This window comes from Lepus europaeus, chromosome 4 (genome assembly GCF_033115175.1).
Source record: "Lepus europaeus isolate LE1 chromosome 4, mLepTim1.pri, whole genome shotgun sequence".
In the NCBI taxonomy this organism is placed as follows: Eukaryota; Metazoa; Chordata; class Mammalia; order Lagomorpha; family Leporidae; genus Lepus; species Lepus europaeus.
The window spans coordinates 44,811,802-44,835,294 of NC_084830.1; the positions used below are offsets into that span (position 1 = coordinate 44,811,802).

General features: G+C 52.8%; 1 protein-coding gene across 3 annotated transcripts in view; it reads right to left on the bottom strand.

The window, feature by feature from the left end:
• Window positions 1-23,493, bottom strand: part of MATN2 (matrilin 2) — a 155,433-nt gene that overhangs the window by 14,156 nt on the left and 117,784 nt on the right. For all 3 annotated transcript variants that reach the window (XM_062188190.1, XM_062188189.1, XM_062188188.1), the window contains exons 7-11: window positions 20,606-20,728; window positions 15,972-16,094; window positions 13,190-13,312; window positions 12,879-13,001; window positions 813-935 (exon numbers count right to left, since the gene is read on the bottom strand). In XM_062188190.1, coding sequence (XP_062044174.1) covers window positions 813-935; window positions 12,879-13,001; window positions 13,190-13,312; window positions 15,972-16,094; window positions 20,606-20,728 — 615 coding nt within the window. The remainder of the gene's footprint in view (window positions 1-812; window positions 936-12,878; window positions 13,002-13,189; window positions 13,313-15,971; window positions 16,095-20,605; window positions 20,729-23,493) is intronic.

A 23,493-nucleotide genomic window follows, 5' to 3' on the forward strand; every position in this document is an offset into this window, starting at 1 on the left:
GTGAATCACTCTAAGGCTGCTTGCACGAGGCAGGCCGGTCACAGGCCCCAGCGTCTAAGAGAATCTGCCCTCTGAATGTAAGAGCGGCCTTATCACAAGGTCGTCTCCATGACGGATTTCACCACCCAAATACTAACAGCAGTGACAGTAACATTATTAAAGATAAATAAATGGAGGTCCAGAGAAATTAAGCAACTTTCCCAGCTAATCAAGGGCAGAGCTAGAATGTGGCTTACTTAGATTTTTCACTGTACCAAGGCTATCAAAGCTTACGGAAAATGCATAATGAAAAAACTATGCATGGATTTCAATGTTCTTGCACCACAATCAACTTATCATTTAATTCCATTTTTCCCATGTCCCCTTGGAAATAGCCTTGTACGACTTTCTGGGACAGCTAAGCTGCTGTCACTGCCCCAAAGCACACACGTGACCAAGTGGTCATGGCTCTGGCACTGACTTTTTTGTCCTTTTTTTTTTTTTTGGCTTAACAGACTTTATTCTTAGGACAGTTTTACATTTACAGAAATACTGAAAAGATGGTAGAGAATCCTCATATACCCTATACCTCATCTCCCCTATCATTAACATCTTACATTAGTAGAGCACATTTTTATAATTAATGAATTCAAACTGATACACTATTAGTAACTAAAGTCCATTTACTTAGTTTTTGCCCAATGTCCTTTTTCTATCCCAGAATCCCATCTGGGAGCTCACATTCACTCAGCTGTATGACACTGACTGACTCACACAGAGATCAGCACAGTGATTTGAAATAGCCACAAGTGCCAGCTGTGGTAGAAACTTACTTCTGCAGGTCTTCCCGTCTTCACGGAGTAGATACCCTTCAAAGCACTGGCACACAAACGAGTGCTCCTTGCTTACACAGGAATGTTCGCAGCCATGGTCTCCCAGAGCACAGGCATCCAATTCTGAGGATGAGTTTGGAATTAGAGAAACAGAAGAAAAGACGCATACATTAGTGGCTTATCCAATCATAAGAGACATTTCAGACACCTTACATTAAAATAATGACTATCCTAGGCCGGCGCCGCGGCTCACTAGGCTAATCCTCCGCCTTGCGGCGCTGGCACACCAGGTTCTAGTCCCGGTTGGGGCACCGATCCTGTCCCGGTTGCCCCTCTTCCAGGCCAGCTCTCTGCTGTGGCCAGGGAGTGCAGTGGAGGATGGCCCAAGTCCTTGGGCCCTGCACCCCATGGGAGACCAGGAGAAGCACCTGGCTCCTGCCATCGGATCAGCGCGGTATGCCAGCCGCAGCGCGCCAGCCGCAGCGGCCATTGGAGGGTGAGCCAACGGCAAAGGAAGACCTTTCTCTCTGTCTCTCTCTCACTGTCCACTCTGCCTGTCAAAAATAAAAAAAAAATAATAATGACTATCCTACTCTGCATATTTCAGAACAGAAAGCAGTCTATGAGAAAAAAATCTTAGTACAGAGAGAATTCACACAGATAAAACAAGATAATCACTTCTCCAGGGAAAATGAGCAAAAAGACAAGAAGACAATTTACAAAACAAGTGATATAAATGAACTATAAATATGATAAATAAGTTCAACTTCACTATATAATTGCAAGTTATCCACATATCTACTTAGGTACATATGCATGTCTCTGTGTGTGTGTGTATGTGTGTGTGGGTGTATACATTACATCACATTTAGGAAATGCATTCATTCAATTCATTTACTTGGCCCACAAACATGTCTTGAGTTCCTACTCTGAACCAGGCACTGTTCTAGACTCTGGTGATTCAGCAGTGCATAAAACAACGTTTCTGCTTTCCTGAAGCTTACGTATGGCAGGTGTTAGGGGCATGTGGGGGTGTGCAGAAGACAAACAACAGATGAACACACGTATGAAACAGCAGGTGGGGAAAAATCCAGAGGAGAAAAAGCCGGATCTGGGGAACACAGAGGCCATCGGGCTGGGGAGTAGGAGGACCGCCATTTCACATGGTGCGGTCAGGCAAGTGACAGAGCATAGCCCTGGGAAGACAGGAAGTGCGTGGGTTATCTGGGAAAGCCTATTTTCAGGAAGGAGGGGCAGCAGAGGTAGGAACCTGCTTAGCACATTTCAAGAAAGACAAGGAGTTGCTAGAGGCTGGGGGAGCACCCCAGAGCCAGGCAGCGGTCGAGGCCAGTAACGTTGGTGGGTCAGATCACACGGGATTCACAGGCAGAGGTCAGATCTGTGTGAGCAGGGTGGTCGCTGCGGGGTTTTCAGAGGCGCAGCACCCGGACCCGACTTCTGAAAACAACTGCTCTGCACGGAGTGCAGCATGGGTGAGGCTGGAGCTTGGAGAGCAGAAAGCTGCCCGCTCTAAGAATCCTGCTGGCCTAGGTCAGGCTGGTAAGAAGCATCCAGACTGTGGCTGGGTTTTGAGGGTGGGGCCTGCAAGATTCGTTGATGGACTGACAACAGGAGTCTGCATGGGACAGAGGAGTAAAGGATGGCTACGAGGTCGCTGAACCGAGCCACTAAAGGGCGGCACTGCCATCCGCGGGGCTGGGAGACTTGTCAGGGACCAGATTTGTGCACCTGTAAAAATCAGGCGATTTTTGGTTTTGTGTTAAATTTTTTTATTTATTTGGAAGGCAAACAGAGAGTGAGACAGACAGACAGATAGACAAATAGAGCTTCCATCCACCAGTTCACTCCCCAAATGCCCACAATGGCCAGAGCGGAGCTGGGAGAAGGAAATTTAACCCAGGCCTCCCACATGAGTGGCATGGACCCAGATACTTGAGCTATCACAGCCGCTTCCCAGGGTGCACATGAGTAGGAAGCTAGAATCGGCAGCAGAGCTGGGGTTTGAACCAGGCACACTGATATGGTACATGGGCATCCCAAGCAATGTCTTAACCACCGTGCCAAAGTCCCACCTCCTAGGCTGATGTTTTCAAAGCTTGATATTGAGGCCAGGTGGGCAGTGACTTTTTAGAAGAACCACACACGTTTCTGAGAGTTAATGCAATCCTTTCAGACTGAGTAGAACTCTCACGATGGATAAGCATCGGTTACTAAATCAAGATCCCAAAGCGCAGGGTGCATCTTATAAGCAGGCACAAGCCACACACTGTCTCTGTAAAGCCTTTTGCAGTATTCCCTCTGGAGGGGAGTCCTCACAGCTGCCCATGATTGGTTAAGGCAGCTGCTGTTCCTCTCATTTGCCAACGAGAGAAGATCTCGTTTGGGAATGTTAAGGGCTTGCCAACGCCAATTATTAGGAAACGGAAGAACTGGACTAAAAATATTATCTGATGACAATAAATCCCATGTTGTGTTCTGACTCCACCACGTTGCTATACTCTCAAGTAAGCTTTCAAACACGAAGGGAATTTTGCCTGTCTTTCCTGGGGCAGAAGAGCTGCCAAACTCTCTGAACAAAGGGAAAATGTTGTTAAGTGAATTATAGCTGCAGAAGAGATTCCAAACAGAGCTGGGGCCGCCTGTCCACCCTCTCCGGGCACGGTCTGTACTCATTAGTCATAGAGAGCGTTTCCTGATAGCTTGGGTAGTTCCTCGTGGACAGAGTGAGCAGAGAGCACAATTGAGTGATCCTTGGCAACAGAGGTGAGCTTGTATCACTCCTCCATCATTACACAGATAGTGCATTTTCCAGGGCAACAAAATAGCTAGAGCTCTTTCCGGTCAGGTGTGTCAAGCCATCATCCAGACAGACGCCTCCGAGTATGCCCTTGCATCCTGGAGCCTGCTCTGTCCTCAGCCCAGGCTTTCACCTCGGACAGCCATCGAGAGTCTTCTTCACCCAGGCTTCCCCGAGCCACAGCAGTCCCAGCCTGCAGGTGCAGACGCTGCTGCTGGGCGGGAAGCTGGGTGCCCACAGGGCGCATCCTCAACCCTGGACTCTCCAGGAACCCTTAGCCTGTCTGCAGTTCTCCTGGGCTTTGTCATTAGTAGCAGTCTGGGATTTTCGTTGTGTGCATGCTTTAAAAGCACATGGAGCATTTTGTGACCTTTCCCTGCCTCATCCCCTAGAGCATCTGCTCAAGAGACAGCGGGTGAGGTCTCAGTGTCAGGCGTGCGTCAGAGCCACCTGCAGAGATGACACTCTAAGGTCAAGCAGGTGCATGGCTGAAAAGTGAGACATGCAAAGGGCAGCTCTCCCCTGCAGAGGAGCGCCAGCAGAATCTAGCAACGTCCAGCTGGTGAAAATGAATAAACGAACATTAAAATATCCCCGTCTCCCGGCATGCACACATCCGTGCAGTCCCCTCCCGCACTGTGGGTCTGGGTGGCCAAGAGCACCATCTCGTCTCTATTTATTTATTTATTTATTTATTTTTGACAGGCAGAGTGGACAGTGAGAGAGAGAGAGACAGAGAGAAAGGTCTTCCCTTTCCGTTGGTTCACCCCCCAATGGCCGCTGTGGCCAGTGCGCCGTGCCAGTCCCAAGCCAAGAACCAGGTGCTTCTCCTGGTCTCCCATGTGGGTGCAGGGCCTGAGCACTTGGGCCATCCTCCACTGTACTTCCGGGCCACGGCAGAGAACTGGACTGGAAGAGGGGCAACCGGGACAGAATCTGGCGCCCCAACTGGGACTAGAACCCGGGGTGCTGGCACCGCAGGCGGAGGATTAGCCTACTGAGCCGTGGCGCTGGCCACCATCTCTTCTCAAGTTATCAGAGACACTGGGGCTTCTGTCTTGGATGCTCCTGCCCTGCGCGAGCTCACTCCCACTTCTTGGTCACTTGCTCTGGGGACAGCCCTGTTGTGAGCAGCTCCATGGGAAGGCTCATGTTGCAAGCAACTGTAGCCTCCAGCCAAACAGAATCTGAGAATCTGGGGCCCTGCAACAAACACACAAGTGCGCTTGGAAGTGGATGTTGAGCTCCAAGCGAGAAGCCCAGGCCTCCCGAGAGACCCTGAGCTCGAAGCACTTGGCAGAGCCCCTCTCAGACCCCAGACCATCAGACACTGTGTGAGATCACAAACGTTTGCTGTTTAAAGCTGCTAGCTTTGGGAGTAGCTTGTCCCATAGCAACTGATAACTACTGCATAATTTTTATTAGTTTATTTAACCATCTGGTATTGCTTCACGTGAGCCACAACAAACACAAGTATTTATTCTTATTTTCTCCCCTTTCTTCCACACACATGGGATGGTCGCTTAGCAGGTTCACCCAAAATGGGGTGCTATGTACTCTCCCATTCTATGCCTTTCCTCCCAATTTGATGACATTCACAGGAACTCTCTTCATAGCATTACACAGAGAAGTTCCTCATTACTTTTAATACCTGAGTAATGTTCCCTTGTGTGGGGGATGTATTCAGCCGGTCCTCTGTTGCTGGACACCTGGATCATTTCCCACTTTTCCTCATTACAAGCAAGGCTGCCGTGAGTAACCTGAACTAACCCTTTACACGGCGCCAGAGAGCTGCAGCCGTGGAGGCATTGGGTCTAAGGTATATTTGGCCACTTCAGTAGGCAGCAGGTAACGGCTCAAGTAGTTGAGTCCCAGCCACCTGTGTGGGAGACCCAGACTGAGTTCCCAGCTCCCGGATTTGGTCTGGCCCAGCCCTAGTTGCTGCAGGCATTTGGGGAGTGAACTCATGGATGGGAGGTCTCTGTCTTTCTGCCTTTCAAATAAATAAATACAATTAAAATTAAAATTAAAGCTAACAAATACTTTTAAATTGTCCTCCAAAGAGATTATTTTAGTATTTATTCCCACCAACAACATACAATAGTCTCTGTTGTGGTTTCTGGTTCAGGGGGCATGGGGTACTGCCCTTGGCTCTGGATTTTTGACAAGTACCACAGATGATTCTATGAGCCACCAGGGGTGCAGCACTGGCAGTGAACTCCAACCTTGAACCCAGGAACCTTCCCAAAGGCCTCCACATCATGAGTCAAACTCCCTCAGCTTTCTTTTGGGCTACAGCACCCTCTACTAACCAGGCTACACACACACACCCCTGACCATCTCCAGTCTGTCCTCTTTCCAAACACAGTTCTGCTCACATCACTGCCTCTCCCCGCAAGGATCCTGTAAGGTTTCCAGAGAGTCTCTGGCTGAAATGGGAAACCCTTGGAAAGGTACATGCCACCTGCGCTCCAGCCTCACCTCCCCCTCTGCACTCTCCAAGACCCACCTGGGAAACCATTCCTCTCCCTAGAAGCCTCTTTCCCTACCATACCCCTTCTCTCAGTTACCCTCCTCCAGGGGCCAGCATGGTGGCACCTGAGATACCTGCATCCCATATGAGTACTGGTTCAAGTCCTGGCTGCTCCACTTCCTATCCAGTTCCCTGCTAATGTGCCTGGTTGGGCCCCTGCCACTTATGTAGGAGGTCCAGCCTGAGTTCCAAGCTTTTGTGGCCAGCAATTGTGGCCATTTGGTGAATGAACCAGTTGATGGAAGATGTTTCTCTCTCCCTTCTCTCTAACTCTGTCTTTCAAATAAAAAAAAAAATTAAAAAATTAAAAAAAAAAAAACCCTCATCCAGCCCCTCCTGACCTCCTGGCACAAGTTCTCAAAGCACCACATATTCTTACCGTGGTGGTGTTGAGTTGTAGTAGGACAATGGTTTCTGTGATCTCTGGATTTGTGTTCACCTCCTCACTGGGCTGTGACCACAGGACTCTGGTCTCCCAGAGACCACGCACTGTATCTGCCCTTCTCTGCTATCTCCAGCACCTAACCAAAACACCTGGCACATGACAGGACTCCAGGAAAGGCAGCTTCGATAAAAGGAAATATCCCCTTGGTTTTCTGCTCTGGAAATCCAAATTCATTAGACCTGTTGCACTGGTTTTAGTGCAGTGAGAACCCCATGGGGTGTGGGTGATGGCAGACATCTGGGCTCCTCCCTCCCGCACACCTGCCTTGCAGAATGTACCACCATGGGGTGTCTCCAACCTGGGGACAATGGTGGACATTCCAGTGAGGTGTTCGCTAATCCAGTAAGTGTTGGGGCTCTTACTCTGAGCCAGCCACTACCCATATTGTGGGGGCTGGAAGGGACCTTAGAGATGAACTGGTCCAACCCCCTGGGAGAGGGAAGTGACTTCCCCAAGGTCCCTCCACCTGCAGAGGTGACTTGCCTTAGCTGTCCTGGGGCAGAGGAGAGACTAGGTCACAAAGTTGTTACCTCTCCGTCTTCTAGTCTGTTTGCACATCCACCGATCATCCTAACTCAACATCTGCTTAGATGGCCTGCTAGACTCTCAGAAGATAAAGGAAGAGTCCAGCTCACTCTAATCCACCTCTGGGTGAGACTTCTCGTTCTCTAGGCTGCCACCTGCTCCCCTGGCACTGCTCCTTCCCACATCACAACTCTTACCAAGTTAAGGGGGCCAGTGCCGTGGCTCACTTGGTTAATCCTCTGCCTGTGGCGCCGGCATCCCACATGGGCACCGGATTCTAGTCCCATTGCTCCTCTTCCAGTCCAGCTCTCTGCTGTGCCCGGGAAGGCAGTGGAGGATGGCCCAAGTGCTTGGGTGCCTGCACCCGCATGGGAGACCAGGAAGAAGCACCTGGCTCCTGGCTTTGGATCGGCACAGCACCAGACGTAGCAGCCATTTGGGTTGTGAACCAACAGAAGGAAGACCTTTGTGTCTCTCTCTCTCACTGTCTATAACTCTATCTGTCAAATAAATTAAAAAAAAAATACCAAGTTATGATGCCAGTTAGGAGCCCACATTCCACATCAGAGTGCCTGGGTCTGACGTCTGGCTCATGCTCCCGAATCCAGCTTCCTGCTGATGCAGACTCTGGGAGACAGCGGCTGACAGCTCAAGCCACTGGGTTCCTGCCACCTCCATGGGAAACCCAGACTGAGTTCCAGGCTCCCAAGGGCATCTGGGGGAATAAACCAGCAGAAGGGAGCTCTCTCCCACTCTCTGTCTCTCAAATAAAAATAATTATAAATATCTATCTTCCCTGGGGAACTTTATTTTTTTTTTAAGAGTTATTTTATTTATTTGAAAGGCAGAGTTACAGAGAGAGGTAGAGACAGAGAGAGAGGTCTTCCATCCACTGGTTCATTCCCCAGATGGCCTCAACGGCCGGAACTATACTGATCCGAAGCCAGGAGCCAGAAGCTTTTCCAGGTCTCCCACGTGGGTGCAGGGGCCCAAGTACTTGGGCCATCTTCTACTACTTTCCTAGGCCATAGCAGGATCAGAAGTGGAGCAGCCAGGACTAGAACCAGCACCCATATGGGATGCCAGCACTTCAGGCCAGGGCTTTAACCTGCTATGCCACAGTGCTGCCCCTCTCCCTGGGGAACTTGCAACTCTGTCAGAGCAGAAACCCCAGGGTTCCCAGCACCCAGCAGGCTGAAGGCACACAGCAGAGTCTTGAAGAGACTAAGAATGAATGAGCCACCAGCTGAAGGGGGTCCCAGACCCCAGTCCAGAAGTGAGAGAGAAGACAGGCCCAGTTAAGGGGGCTGTTGAGAGGGCCTGGGAGAAGTGTCAGGGGCAGGGAGAAGACCCTTTCTGGACCACATGGCAGCAGGCAGGGACCTGCCTTTAGCCGGAGCTCAGGATGTGGCCCAGTCCCCGGGAGGCCGTGTCTGGCAGCCCTGCCCGCCGACACACTGAGCTGCCCGCATCTGGATTATCCATCTGCTGAGTCACACACGCCTGCGGGGTGCCTGCGAGCTGACGTGTTCCGTGGGCTCACACCTCTGCTGCAGTGACAGACGGCAATCCTGCGTCTGGGACACCACAGCCAAGCTTATTAAAGCCAATCCGACCCCAAGAGAGAAAGCCACAGTGGTCGCCTGTCAAGAGGGTACCCAGAAGCCACCAGATGACCCCATTCCCCGACTTTGCTTGTAGTAACAGTAAGGGAGCCAACCTTTGCTAACCCAGGACGGCTTCTTCTCCAGCAACACAAGATGCAGCTGAATGGAGATGCTACTGCTGGAGGGCATCACACACTGTGCAAAGATTCTGGGATCAGAGGACCCAGGTTCAAGTCTTGGCTCTGCCACTGAGGCCCCCAGTCAAGAAGGCAGGGCCCTGCTGCACCTGTGTCCTTATAAGAAGAGATACTGGAGAGCAAGTGCGCTCCTTGCCGTCCTCCCCTCCCCGCCCCCACCCATCCACGGGAGGACCCAGTGAGAAGTCAGCAGTCTGCGAGCCAGCAAGAGGGCCCCTGCCAGAGCCCAACTATGCCACACCCGATCTCAGACGTCCAGCCCCCATAACCGTGAGAAAAGCCAGCTCTGTGGTTAAGAAACGGCACCCAGGCCATGGTATTTTGCTGTGACAGCGCGAGCAGACTAGGGCACTCCCTTCAGCTTGCTTAGGACGGCCTCAGCCCTAGGAGGCCAAGCTGGGGGGCCTCAGGTCTGAACAGGCCTGTGCGGATCTGCCTGTGGCAGCTGGCCCAGGAGGGCTGCCAGCCGGGAGCTGCCAGGGCCCTGCGGCTGAGGCTCAGATCCTCGTCGGCACCCTGCTCGGCCAGGAGAAGGGAGAGTCTCCCCAGGACAGCCCTTGGACCCTGAGCCTGACCCTCCTCCAGGGTGGTATGTTTCGGTGGCCCTCCAAGGAGAACAGGCCTGACGCTGGGGGATGCACAGGGGATTCCCTGAGGCCTCTCCTCAGTGTGGGGGTGAGGGAGTGGGCGGGTTTTGGGGGAGTCTGTGTGTGAGGAGGCAAGGCCCCAACAAGGGCACCACTGATGGCACCGGAAGGGGTTAGGGCATTCCTACACACTCACAAGCACTTCTGCCAGTGTCTCCTCCTGCGGCGCAAACAACCCCAACCCTAGAAGAGGCAGCAGTGAGCATTCCCAGCTTACAGACGAGCAGGCAGACCCCGGCAGGGCCATTTCCTGGCCTTGGGTAGCAGTGACAAGATTTCAGTGCAGTCCTGGGGCCCCCAGTCCAGTGTTCTCTCCCCTCTGCTGCAGCTTCTCAGAAGTGCGCACAGAGAGCCACAGGGTAAAGCAGGGCAGGCGGGCGCTGGGAGCCGTGCACCGTCCATCCCCCTCAAGGCTGGGAGGTGGGGCAGGAGGAGCCATGTGCCCAGCAGGTAGGGAGGCAGAAAGTTCCCCACGGGGCAATATGCGAGTTGGGCTGGGACGGAGGCAAACAGGAGTCCAGGAGATACAGGACAAGGCCTACCCAGAGACTAGGGGCCTCCCACTTTGGTGGGAGCAGGGGAGGCTTTGGAGAAGAGCTGGGGCAGGGGTGAAGAGGCAGAGGAGTGCTTTTCCCACAGGCACATTGCAAGCCTGCGGCAGGAAATGTATCCTGGGAGACAGTGGGAGCCACAGAAGGTTATTGAGTAGGGAGTAGACCCTGTGCCAGGGGCTATGGGATAAAAAGACAGCTGGTCTCTGTCCATTCACTCTCTACTCACTTCACTTATATTGAGAGTCTCCCTCGGACCAGGCCCTGGAAACCCCGACTATAGATAAGACCTGGCTTCTGACCTCTGACCTCCAGGAGCTCACAGGCCCAGGGGCTGTGTGTTCCATGCACATCTGGTCTTTGTCTCAGGGAAACTTCTGCAGAGGGGAGAAGGCCTTTGAGCAGCTGCTCCAGGTTGTGTCTTTAACGGCCCAAGGCCAGGACAGCTCCCAGGGAGATCTGGGCAATCAGAGCTTGGGGGTCAGGGAGCCAGGAGTGTGGGGTATGAGGATAGCAGTGCCCACTGCAGTCCAGGGCTCTGGGAACCTGGGCCTTCTCACCATGCTTCAGAGAACTTTCTAGAAAGTGAGTGAATGGCTCTTCAGACCAGCTGCCATGGAGGCTCCAAGTGGAGGGATGGCTGACTTTAAAATGGCCAAGGCCCTAGCTGGCTCCCCCACTCACAGCCCAACAGACTTTTACACAAAGACATCACCACGTCATGTGGCTGAGCTTGGGGCCCCACATCCCCAAGGGAAACCTGGCCTGCGACTGCAGGACAGGGTGGACAGACCGCATCATCTGGCACACAGACGGTCGTGGACTGGCAGAGAGCTCCACATGCAGCTGTCGGCCGGCAGGAAAAATGTGCCTCTCACACTCGGTTCCCAAGGCTAATACTTAGCCATCTGCTGACCCCACACGTTCGCGCACAGCCACGTACAAAGCTCAAAATTTGCTGCTCATGGCATCCTCGGACATCCTCTCACAGCGATGAGGTCACTGTGTCGTTAGTTCCAGACACACTTGAAGTGGGAAAAGGGACAGCACTGAAAAGCGCCAAAGGCATAATCCAGACTTGAACCAGGATGTGTGTGTGTGTGTGTGTGCTGGGGCGGGGGAGGAGACATAAGACTGAAAGGACAAAGAGCTGCCTGTGTTTGGAGGGGCCCATGAGGATTTCTTAGAAGTTCTGCAGCCATCGTTAGTGAGCTAGTTAGTGTCACAGCAGAGAGGGACAGAGGAGGGGCACGCATCACGTAAGGTGATGGAGAACCGCAACATACCCACGAACCCCCTCGCTTTCGGTGCTGGGCACAGTTAAACATAGACGCAACGCAACACAGCCACCTCCTTCTGCACTCCGGTCCCCAGTCCTTCCCCGCACTGGCAGCAGCAGCAGTCTGGGAGCAGCGGGGCAGGGAGCCACCAGCAAGCCGTAACTTGGATAACTCCACACAGGAGTCTGTCCCAGACCGGGGTAAGATTTTCTCCCAGGCGGCATGGAGAGGCACGCCCAGCTGTGCAGTCAGCTCGTCGGCCCGTGTGAGCGGATGACTTAAAAAGCTGGGTGAGCTGGGTTGTGGCCACAATCGTACCCGTGCCTAGGGAACTTGGGCCTTGAGCCAGGGAGACAGCAGGACGGGGAAAGAAAATTACAGTCCTTTCCCTCCGTTTCTGACCCTGTCACTCAAGATGACTGCTTTTCAATTCCTTATCTTGGTCTACTTGGCAACACGAACGCAGGGCAGCAAACTCCGCAGCACTTCTGCGTGAAGGAAAGAAGGGGGTCTGGGAGTCTCTTTATTTTTTTAATGGAGACAGGAGTTGGGACCAGCTGCAAAGAAATGCAAGCCCCAGACACAAGGCTGCCGATGTCACCGGTGCTGCCAGACGGCCGGGTTCAGGGGGCGGGGAAAGGATGGCTCTGCAGGTCCTTCCAGAGCTGACATCAGTGTCACACAGGCAGAGTTCGTGTGTACTCATTCTAACTAGTCGGCCACCTCAGGGTCTTGACCTATGCTGAGCTACAGCTTCCTTAGCTGTCACCAGCTGAGACAGTGCTTGCACGTGGCACAGTGCCTGGCACATGGCCAGCAGTTCATCAGCGGCCCATGCCATTATTCTCGGGCATTGCTGGCTGCCTGGGGCTACAGTGGAGTTGAGGACTACAGCTCTCGGTGGGCTGGTTGGCCCAGTGGTTAAGATGCTGGGTAAGGCGTCCACTTCCCATTCAGAGCACTTGGGTTGGATACCCTGCTCTGCCTCTTAACTCCAGCTTCCTGCTCATGTGTCCCCTGGTGGCTCAAGTGCTTGGGTTCCCACCACCCACCTGGGAGACTTGGATTGCATTTCGGGCACCTGGCTTTGGCCCTGCCCAGTCCCAGCTGTCATGGGAACTTAAGGAGTGAACCCGCAGATGTGAGAGTTCTCTCTCTCTCTCTCTCTCTCTCTCTCTTTCTCTCTTGCTCTGCCTCTTAAATAAATACATTAACAATGGAAAAAAAGAAAAAAAAAAGAACTAGGGCTCTGTCCAGCTGCAGACCAACAGCGAGGCAGACTGGAAATGGCCAAAAACCACTGCAAGGACTGGAGGAAAGAAACTGGGTGGCAGGGGGAGAAGCTGCCACCAGGGCTCGCTTGGTTAAGAGCTGCAGCCACACACATTCTACCGAGGCAGGCACACGCCTGGGGCCAGCAGCGTCCCCAAAGGCCCTGAACCCCTGTGCCCCCACGCACTCACTTGCACAGGTCTTGCCATCGCTGCGCAGCACATGCCCCTCCGGACACTGGCAGGCGAAGGATCTGTCTGTGTTGATGCAGGAGTACTCGCAGCCGTGGTCGCTCAGCAGGCAGTAGTCCACCCCTGCAAAACCAAAGCCACGTGAGGGCCCTGGGTGACGAGGACGGAACCGAGTGCCCCCGAAGCCTCGCAGTGCCCACCACACCCCTGGGGCTCTAGAGACGAGGGCAGAGGGAAGCCCTGTGTACTCGTGTGCACGATTCACTCCTCGGGCCAGCCCGTCCCTGCGAGAGCGTGGGGAGGGGACTCACGGGAGCAGGTCTTGAGGTCCTCGTTGATGAGGAAGCCTTCCGAGCACTGGCAGACGAAGGACTCCTCCGTGTTCAGACACAGCTGCTCACAGCCATGGTCCTGCTGCGCACAGTGGTCCACCCCTGTGTGGGTCACACACACAAAAACGTCAAAGAACCAGGAACCGGCCACGGGGACTGCAAACCAAACCCTCCCAGAGGCCGTAGGATCTCCAGGGGAGGTTTCACTCCATCCACACCACTGGCTGCTCTGAAAAATCAGCCTGGCTTGCTTTCCTTGCCATCTCCTCATTTGAAGAGTAAGGTGCACGCAATGCCAGGGATTGGACAGTGCTGTCCGTGGCGCTGAGGATAGTGGCACTCAGTGCCAGGGCCTTGGCATGCAGAACCTGCCAGCTCAGGGCAGTGCTGGGAGCAGGTGCAAGTCGCACCGCACCAGGAGGAAGCGAGGCTCCAGGAGGGCAATGCACATGGCCGGCCGGTAGAGTGCTGCTTAGGTAGGAGGGTTCCAGCCTAAACCCCGCCTCTTCCGCTGCCAGGCTCGGAGGGCCAGACCTCTGTGCCCTGGTTTCCTGAACTGAGACAGCAGCCGCATCGTGGTGCTTTCCCCTGGATGGGAATGTGGCTAGAGGAGTCGATCCTTGGAAGGCCTCCGGGACGGGAGCTGGCGAGCAGCAGCCGCCTCATGAACGCTTATTATTATCAAGTAGTGCTGAGTAAGAATTTATTGTATAATTTCGTTCTCTTTAGAAGTGGAAAAGAAAAAGGGTTTTTGTTTTGTTTTGCCTTGCTTACCCCTATCATCAGGACATCCAGATTCAGAAAACAAACCGAAGCCTAGGCCTGCTTGGGTGGCCTGTTCTGGCACCCGACCACTGCACAGCTGGTCCCTGGGCCGGGAGCACGAAGGCCAGCGATCACACAGCTGTGATGGACAGGTCCCCCTGGGCGGCCCTGCGGGCTGCCTTCCAGATTTCCTTGATGGAGAAAAGGGAATCCCAGAGATCAGACAGGCACTGGAGGCCTTATGCGGGGCCATCGAGTGGGCCTTTTCGCTCCTGCAGGGCCTGGGACTAGTGCCTTCTGGAACATTCCACGGGTGGATGCTCCCCCCCCCCCCCACACACACACTGCCAGCACTTGCATGCTCTTGGGAGCCACATCCTGCTTCTGCCACTTACTGGTCACAGGACCCCACACTTTTCATGCACAGTTTCCCCATCTTTAGGAATAAGGGCTGTGGTGAGGATGAAGCGAGTTAGGGCACAGGAAATGCTGCCAGCAGTGCCTGCATAGGGCGAGAGCCTTCTGAACGCCTGTCGTCCCTGTAACTTGGGCTTCCTGAGTCTGCAAAGGGGAACACACGACCTGGGCTTTCCCAGAGGACACCTAGGCAGAAGTGGTCCAGCCTTTGAGCTCCTCTGAGCTCCCTAAGGCATGCTGCGAGAGAAAGGCTGGTGGACCCTGACCATTGGTGTAGCCTAGGTGGGCTCCACTGGGTCATGCCCAGCCTGTCCTGGGGTACCTGCCAGGGCGAGCAGCAGGCAGACCCCGCACCATTAGAGAAAGGCAGGACTCGCTTGGGTGCATCAGTAGCAGGGAGTCTCCTGCTCCCTGTGGGATTCTCATGGGGCTCAGACACATCTGGAGGTGAATCACAGGACGCACTCACTTTGGCGGCCATTTCCCAGCCCAGAAGCCCTTGGGCCTCTGATATCGTCCTTAGAAAGCCTAGTGAGGCCCTCTGTCCCCTGGGGCTCCTGCAGGGGAGCGAGAGTTCCTGAGGACACCTCTACCTCCTGTTTCATCTGTGAAACTGCCCCTCCTGGCAGTCTGGGGTCCAAGCGCTCAACAGCTGCACTGTTCCCACTCACAGTCTACGTCTGTCTCCCCAGCCAGAGCAGATGTGCGGCTCGCCGGGCGGGCTTCCCCACAAAGGGCCCCTTCTGCACGGCCATGTTCCCTGAGCCCCTGTTCCCAGCAGGCTGGAGGCACAGGGATCCCTCACAGCGCCCGTGCGCCCCCACCCCTGCTGTGCCTCATACATAGAGTGCCACGGCCCCCTCCAGCTGGCACAGCCTGCAAGTTCCCATGTGCTTACATCACCGAGCGGAGCTCTGCTGTGGCTCCCACACGACACAACTAAGAAAAGCCACAGCCTTCACAGAAAGTCCCCCGCCCCTCAGCTCCGCCCCTGGAGCCCACGGCCTTCTGAGGCCTGGCCCTTCCAGCCTCTGGTCCCAGCCCAGGGCTGGGTGCTGGTCACTGTGACAGGTTCCAGGACATGAGTGGTTATCCCGGCTTGAGCATGTAGCCTGCACCAGGACTAAGAGGTTGAAATGGGCCATGGTGCCCCGGAGCCGTGCTGGGGTATCAAGAACATTATCAGCGCAGGTGGGAAGTCGAGGCTCAGAGAAGTTAATAACTTGCTCACACACCTAGTAGATGGCAGAGCCTACATTTGATTTCAGGCTTGTCTGACTGAAATCAGCCAAAACTTCGTATCTACCCCCTCAACAGTAAATAATATTAGCTAACACTTACTAGTGTTTATGCCAGGCGGCACTGTTCTAAGTGACGTACATTAACGATTCTCTTAATCGTCATCATCCAAATTTTGAAGGAATAGTAGTAGAAATCTTCCCACTTGATGGAGGATGGAACCGAGGCAAGGGAAGGCCCACGATGCCCATGGGAAACCAGGAAGTGCCTGGCTGCTAGAGAACCAGGGGCTGTGTGTGGAGCCCGCGCCCCAGGGCCCCTGCCCGGGGTGCACACTCACGGCTGCAGGTCTTGCCGTTGGGGTCCAAGCTGTAGCCCCGGCGGCAGCGGCAGTAGAAGCTCTCCTCTGTGTTGACGCATTCGTGCTCACAGCCGGGCTTGTTCAGAGCGCAGTAGTTGATCCCTGAGGGGAGAGAGGACAGCCCCTCCTTCAGACTCTGGACTTCTCCCATGAGCCTCTCTGGCGAGAGCTGGAAAGTACTGCCTGCCCAGGTGACTCAGGACAGCAAACAAGGGCTTAGCCTGAGAGCGGGGTCCCAGTGTGGGCGGTGAGAGGGGCTGAGGATGCTGGAGTGGCAGAACCAGAGGGGGCTGGGCCTTGCCAGCCACAGAATGGCGCGGGGGAGACTCTGGGTAGGTGGCTGGGGCCAGGAGTGCTGGTGGCGGTGGCCGGGAGTGCAGGTGGCGGTGGCAAGGCTGGGCTGTGCCTTCCAGAAGGCCTTGCAGTGGAAGGGGGAAGACAGGTGAAGTTCAGTGAAGGTTCAGGAAGTCGGAGGCTCTTCAGGACGCAGGGAAATCAAGTACTGTTCTCAGGGAGCTGCGTGAAAAGAGGAATCCAGACCAGAAGCATCCCTGTGGATTCTCTAGCATCGGTCTTGCCCTGCCGTGATGGCCCAAGACTGAGCTGAGTGGATGGCCAAAGAGCAGAAGGCTGGGGGGAGGCCCTACTTCTCAGAAAGATGGCAAAGCTGAGAAAGTCCAGCAAGCCTGTTCCTCAAGTCAGCGTGTCTGTAGCGACTTCTGACGGTGACCTCGGACAGCACAAACAAAAGCTGACCTTGCAAAACACCCAGCTACCTAGGGAAGTCCGAGCGCTTAACCTTGCTCTGGGGAGAGTGTGACAGCTTCAGAATCATGAAACCGGAGGTGACATGGCTGCAACACTGCCCTGGGAGGCCGCAGTTCTGTCCTCCAGGAGTAACCCCCCCCCCCATCATCTGCCAGCAGCTGGAAGCTGCATCATAACCAGTAGCTGGTGAGCAATCCATTTCCTGGTAGAAAGTTCTAACCACACACACATAGCGGGCTAGTAAAAGCAAATCAGATGAGCTTGTGGAGGGCCTTTGTGAGACTGGTGTCGGGGGAAAGGCCATTACTGACATCACTGGCCGGGCTGAATCCGTTTAACTGCACACCATTGTTCTTTTCCTGGGGACGTGGCAGACACTGCTGGTTGTCTTGCCAACAACCATTATCCCACAACCTCCAAGGCATGAATCATGGCTGATCTAAGTCAGTCTGGCAACCATGTTCCCTTTTGTAAGAGGTTGGTCTAAGGGTGGGGATGTGCCCTGGTTCTTGCTAACAAAGCATAAAGTTTACTGGGGGCCCCAAGGAAAGACCTTCCTTCTTGAAAAGACAAAGGTGCCTGAAGAGATATGCCTCTTTCTGTCCTCTTTCTCTTCTGCCTTTGAGAATAGTAGTATGAAGATATGATGCCTGGTGCTGCAGCAGCTGTTTTGTAGCCATGAGGTGACAAGCCTGAGGATGAAAAGTCAACATGCTTTGCCAAAGTAGGACAGAAAGAGTCTGGGTTCTCAAGAGCATCACTGAGTCACTGAGTCAACCCTGGGACCAACCATCTCTGACCTTGTTAGGTAAAAAGTAAACGTCCTTGTGACTTTAATTGGATTTTCTGTTTTCTGTGACCATAAAGCATCATAACTAATCCAAGGGGAAAGATTGGAAACCATAAAGTAACAGAATGGTCACATTTTTATTTACCCCCAAAAATTATCTGAGGAAGCTCACATACACAAATCAGCTGATGACATGACACAGATCCCGCTCTTGCTTCACTGGCTCCCCAAGCCCTGGCTAACCTCTACCTCCCTCCATGGGCAGCCCAATAGCACTGCCTCACCCTCCGGGACCTCCAGGCTGAGGTCAGTTTTTTCTACAGGGCCTGGCCTCTCTTTCACAGCACTCATCCCCATCGGTGGTTTCGAAGCATTTTTTGTTTGAGGGATGCTTCGATATCTGCTTCTCTCCCTAGACCACGAATTCCATGTTTTTTTGTGTGTGTGTTTCTTGCCATTCAGGGCAGTCCAAAAGCAACATCAAGAATGATAACTGCATTTCTCAAGCATCTGCTCAAGCTAGTGGGGTCAGTCCCACGTGGGATGCTGCCCTGGGGCCCCTCCTAGGCAGCCAGGCCAGCCCCGGATTCCGTGCTTGGCATCACAGCCACAATAACTCATGCCTTAGACCCATGACAACACCCTCCAAGCAGAGTAACTGCCCAGATGGGGAGAAAGGCCAAATCCTAGCCAAGAGCCGTTTCTTCTGCAGGATTCTGGATTGAATTTTTTTTAATTTTCAGTTTAATTGGATGACATCAAATTCCTTTGAAAAATAATTTCTTATTAGATTTGAAAATAGCCCACATCCATCATCTACCCACCTCACACTAAATGCAAACAGCTCTACCCTGAGCTCAAGATTTGTGAGGCTCGGATCACTACAGAGACCTCAGACTCTTGATAACAACTTCCAGATTTGAAACCCCATTTCTTCCTTCCCTCTTCCATGGAATGCTCTGGAGAGGTCGTGAGCACTCACTTCTGTGTACAGCTGTCTGCCATAACCATCCATCGCAAGCTTCGAGTCAGCGGCAGCTCTGGGAGACTGACCTCAGGAGAGCAGGGCGGGGCTCACAGCAAAGACAACGGAAAATGTGGCGCTGGGAGAAGGGCTGGTGAGGACACTGGCTTCGGGGAACAAGTTCCATTTTTCTTGGATGCAAACGTGGGGCACCTGGCTAGAGAGGATGTGCAGCCATGACCACTGACTCTCCATGAGTGAGTGTTAGGGACCCTGCCCAGTGCCCCGGCCTGCAGCAGTCCCATCAGTGCAAGCCAATTTGTGGTGGCCAAACCACTCCCGAATGGCTGCTTCCTCTCTACTTGCTCTGGTGTGCTCAGCCCCTCTCCTCCCTTGATGATGGACTGAGCATTGCCTCGAAGCTTCTCTTGTTCCAAGCAGGCAGGGTGTGCAGGGAGGGAGTGGCCGAGGGCCAGGGGGCCTCAGATGATTGGTAGGACATGCAGAGCTTCAGGCAGATCTCCTCCACCCATGGCCACATGCCTAACTTACCCCCTACCCCCATCCCAGCCCCACTCCCCAATTAACACACGATAAAGCTTGCAACCCGAATGAGTGTCTGAGTTGAACCAGACCTAATTATCCCCTCCATGAAATGGCTCTGGGGCCACAAATGAGTCCTCCTGCGAGTGATTTTCGCTGGTGCGATCTGCCCCTGACATACTCACCCCTAGAAAGAGGTGTAAATAGCAAAGAGAGGAGTGACCAGGCCAGAAAAGCCAGCCCTCCCACACCCTGAGGCATGTGTGGTCTCACGGAAACTATTCCATCTAATTCTTTTCATCTGTGATTGCTCTCAATTAAAATTCCCATCCAATGCCTGTTTCCAGGGTTTATATGCAGGCAAGGCAGTGGGAATTATCTCTTCTAGGAGAAGCTCAGTTGCAAAATAGAGGCCATGCAGCCATGTGCCAACACACAAGAGTTACTAGAATGAGCATGTATGTCAGTCTGTGCTGTGTTTAAACAGTGTCACCTGTCTGGACCCGGCTGTGCAGCCCACTGGGCTTTTCAAAACGCAAGCACAGTGCGACCTCTGAAAACGCAGTCCTGCCTTGCTGACCCCTGCTGTACACATCGCTGGGAAGAAGTGGGTGATGGAGCACAGGGAGGATACAGCCCTACCTAAATGGAAGCTCTGGAGAGTTCTGGTGGACATCGTCAGGAGAGCACAAACAATTCGGCACGTCTAAATTCACAAAATCCACAACTTGCCTGCTAACAGGCCACCTTTCTAATGAGATGGAAAAACTCAAATAACAGTTGCAAGTTCTCCAGACGCTACATCTCAGAGAGCTTCATTTACTCCCCCATTCATCCATTCAGCACGCATCCTGCTGCACTGATGTACACCAAGCACTCTTTGAGCTGTTGGGGATGTAGCAAGGAGAAGCAGGCCAACACCTCTGTCCTATGGGCCTCCCCCTTTAGGGTCTGTGCTCTAGGTCCTGGTCAGCCCTCTTGTGTGCCAGATGCAGGCATGTGGGCTACCCAGAACATCCTCAATATCCTCCAGCTGATACCCAGCACCCTTGAATGTGCTGGGGTACCCTCAGAGTCTCGTCTTCCTTCTTCCTTCCAACCAAAGAGGACAGAGCTGTGATGTCCCACCTCCTGGCAGCCACTGAGTGTCTGATCTCAAGGATGGAAACAATCACCCTCTTTTGCCTCCTGTCTATGGGCTCAGCCTCTTCTGTCTCCACATCCCAAACACACACTGCGGGCTAAGGAAGAGTGCACCCACCGTCATTTCCGAAAGGTGGGAGTGTCAAGTGAGGGTGGGCCCTGCCTTTGCTCAGTGACTCTGGTCAGCTCCAGGGGATTCACTCTTGAAAACTCATTCCCATAATAGGCCATAATACAACAGAAAGCAAGCCCAGAAGAGGCTCAAGTGAGCCAAAAGCAACAGCAAAGGACAGCGTGATGCTGGGAGACACAAATGCTGAGGCCGTCTTGGCTATGCTTTGCAAGGAGAGTAGGTGGAGGAGTGCTTAGTGGGACAAGGCCTCCCCAGCACCCAGCAAGACTCACGGCGGCATGTCTTCTTGTCTGGATTCAGGGTGAAGCCCCTCAGGCAGCGGCAGGTGTAGGAGTGGTCTGTGTTGACACACTCGTGCTGACAGCCGTGATTAAGCGAGGCGCAGTAGTCTATCTCTGCAAAGAAAGAAAAGCGTGGGACTGCTGAACAGGACGAGAAAGCTAGCACAGGAGAACCAAGGGACTCCCAGTCTTGCTTTTTCCTAACCAGGTAAGATCTCAGGACCTCAGAGACTTCTGACATGAAGAGATCTCTCAGTAGAGCTGTTCCCAGGCTTAGGGATATGGCCAACGCCCCAGGACTCAGAACCTTCTAGACACATTACAAACATTTTGCAACAAACTAATTTGGGAACATGCTTTCCTTGTCTTGGTTCATACACACTGGCTGTTGTTTTCCAGATTACAGGCTGGGAAGAGATCATTTAGTGTTTAAGGGAATGGATGCAAACAAAAACATTCCCGAAGTCAAACTCAGAACCACCTTAACTCCTCAAGTGTGGAGTCCAACAGTAGGATGAAGAATCATACTCTGGGAGAAATAAACACTCAGATCCAAGCCCACCCCCGCCACCTCCCTAAATGCAGGCACACAGAATCGGAGCTCTCATCTCAAGGTTTCGATCAGAGAAAGATAAGATTTCTGAGGATACACTAAACCAAGATATTCAGGAAAAAAGCGGGTTTCAAGGAACTTATGGAATTTTGCTTCTGTAAGTATCTTTCAGTATGGAAAGAGACTGTCCTAATGGAGGGTCTGAGTGAACTATTTTGCTATAGTGGAAGTTGGACACATTGGTTAAATTATTATTATTTGACATTTAAGTGGCTGCTAAGAAGTCTGTTTTGATAAGGGTTTGTGTTTGTGTTTGTGTTTTTTTTTTTTTTTTTTTTTTTTTTTTTTTTTGACAGGCAGAGTGGACAGTGAGAGAGAGAGACAGAGAGAAAGGTCTTCCTTTGCCATTGGTTCACCCTCCAATGGCCGCCGCGGTTGGTGCGCTGCGGCCAGCGCACCGCACTGATCCGATGGCAGGAGCCAGGTGCTTCTCCTGGTCTCCCATGGGGTGCAGGGCCCAAGGACTTGGGCCATCCTCCACTGCACTCCCTGGCCACAGCAGAGAGCTGGCCTGGAAGAGGGGCATCCGGGACAGGACCGGTGCCCTGACCGGGACTAGAACCCGGTGTGCCGGCGCCGCAAGGCGGAGGATTAGCCTAGTGAGCCACGGCGCCAGCCTATGTTTGTTTGTTTTTAAAAGAGGGAGACAGAGACACAGAGAGAGACAGAGAGATCTTCCATCTGCTAGTTCACTCCCCAGATGGCTGCAACAGCCAGGGTTGGGCCAGGCTAAAGCCAGGAGCCAGGAATTTCATCTGGGTCTCCCACATGGGTGCAGGGGCCCAAGGACTTGGGCCATTCTCTGCTGCTTTCCCAGGCACATTAGCAGGGAGCTGGATTGGAAGTGGAGCAGCCAGGACATGAACCAACACCCAAATGGGATGTCGGCACCACAGGTGCAGCTTTACCCAGTATGCCACAGTGCCAGGCCCAGTTTGTATTAAGGAACATATTTGTATTATGTATATAATTTTCATAATGAAGAAATGAAAGGTTTTGAGCTCCATAAGGAAACATACCAAGAAAGGGAAAAGCATACAATACTCTTGAAAGGAAAAACAATGAGAAGATGCCAATTTGTCCAGTCTACAGGCAGAGTGGACAGTGAGAGAGAGAGAGACAGAGAGAAAGGCCTTCCTTCACCGTTGGTTCACCCTCCAACGGCCGCTGTGGCCGGCGCGCTGCAGCTGGCGCACCACGCTGATCCGAAGGCAGGAGCCAGGTGCCTCTCCCGGTCTCCCATGTGGGTGCAGTGCCCAAGGACTTGGGCCATTCTCCACTGCACTCCCGGGCCAGAGCAGAGAGCTGGACTGGAAGAGGGGCAACTGGGACAGAATCCGGCGCCCCAACTGGGACTAGAACCCAGAGTGCCAGCGCCGCAGGCAGAGGATTAGCCTATTGAGCCGCGGCGCCCACCAGTCATGGAAATCTTAAACACATAAAAGTGGACAGAGCAGTAGAGCAAATTCACGTGAAGATTCAAGAGAATCAATCCATGGCTGCTCTTCTCTCTTCTGTACCCCACCTCCAGATTCTCATCCCATGGTACTTTAATGCAAACCCCAGACATTATGTCATCTTATCCATGTTTCATAATGTAGCTTTAAAAACCAGGACTCTTTAAAAAAAAAAAAAAACATAACTGCATTAACCATAATCACATAAAGAGGCACTGAAAAGAACTGTCATTTGGAAACTATCTCAAACTTAGAAAAAACTGCAAACATAGTGACACCTACATGCTCTTTACCCAATTCACCTAATTGTTAGCATTTTACTGCATTTTCTTGATTATTCGGTCATCTCTCAATTATTTGAGAGCAAATTATCTATGTCCTGATTTTTGTCCCTTAAATACACTGTGAGCTTCTTAAGGAAAAGGATAGTCTCTTAAAAAACAAACAAACAAAAAAAAAAAGGAGGGCGGCATAGTTATAGACATCATAAATGTCATTGATACCTTTTTAAAATTTTTATTTATTTATTTGAAAGGCAGAGTTACAGACAGTGAGAAGGAGAGACAGAGAGAAAGGTCTTCCTTCCGTTGGTTCACTCCCCAGATGGCTACAACACCTGGAGCTGTGCCAATCCAAAGCCAGGAGCCAGATGCTTCCTCCTGGTCTCCCATGCAGGTGCAGGGTCCCAAGTACTTGGGCCATCCTCCACTGCTTTCCCAGGCCACAGCAGAGAGCTGGACTGGAAGAGGGGCAGCCGGGACTACAACTGGCATCCGTATGGGATGCCGGTACTTCAGGTGGAGGATTAA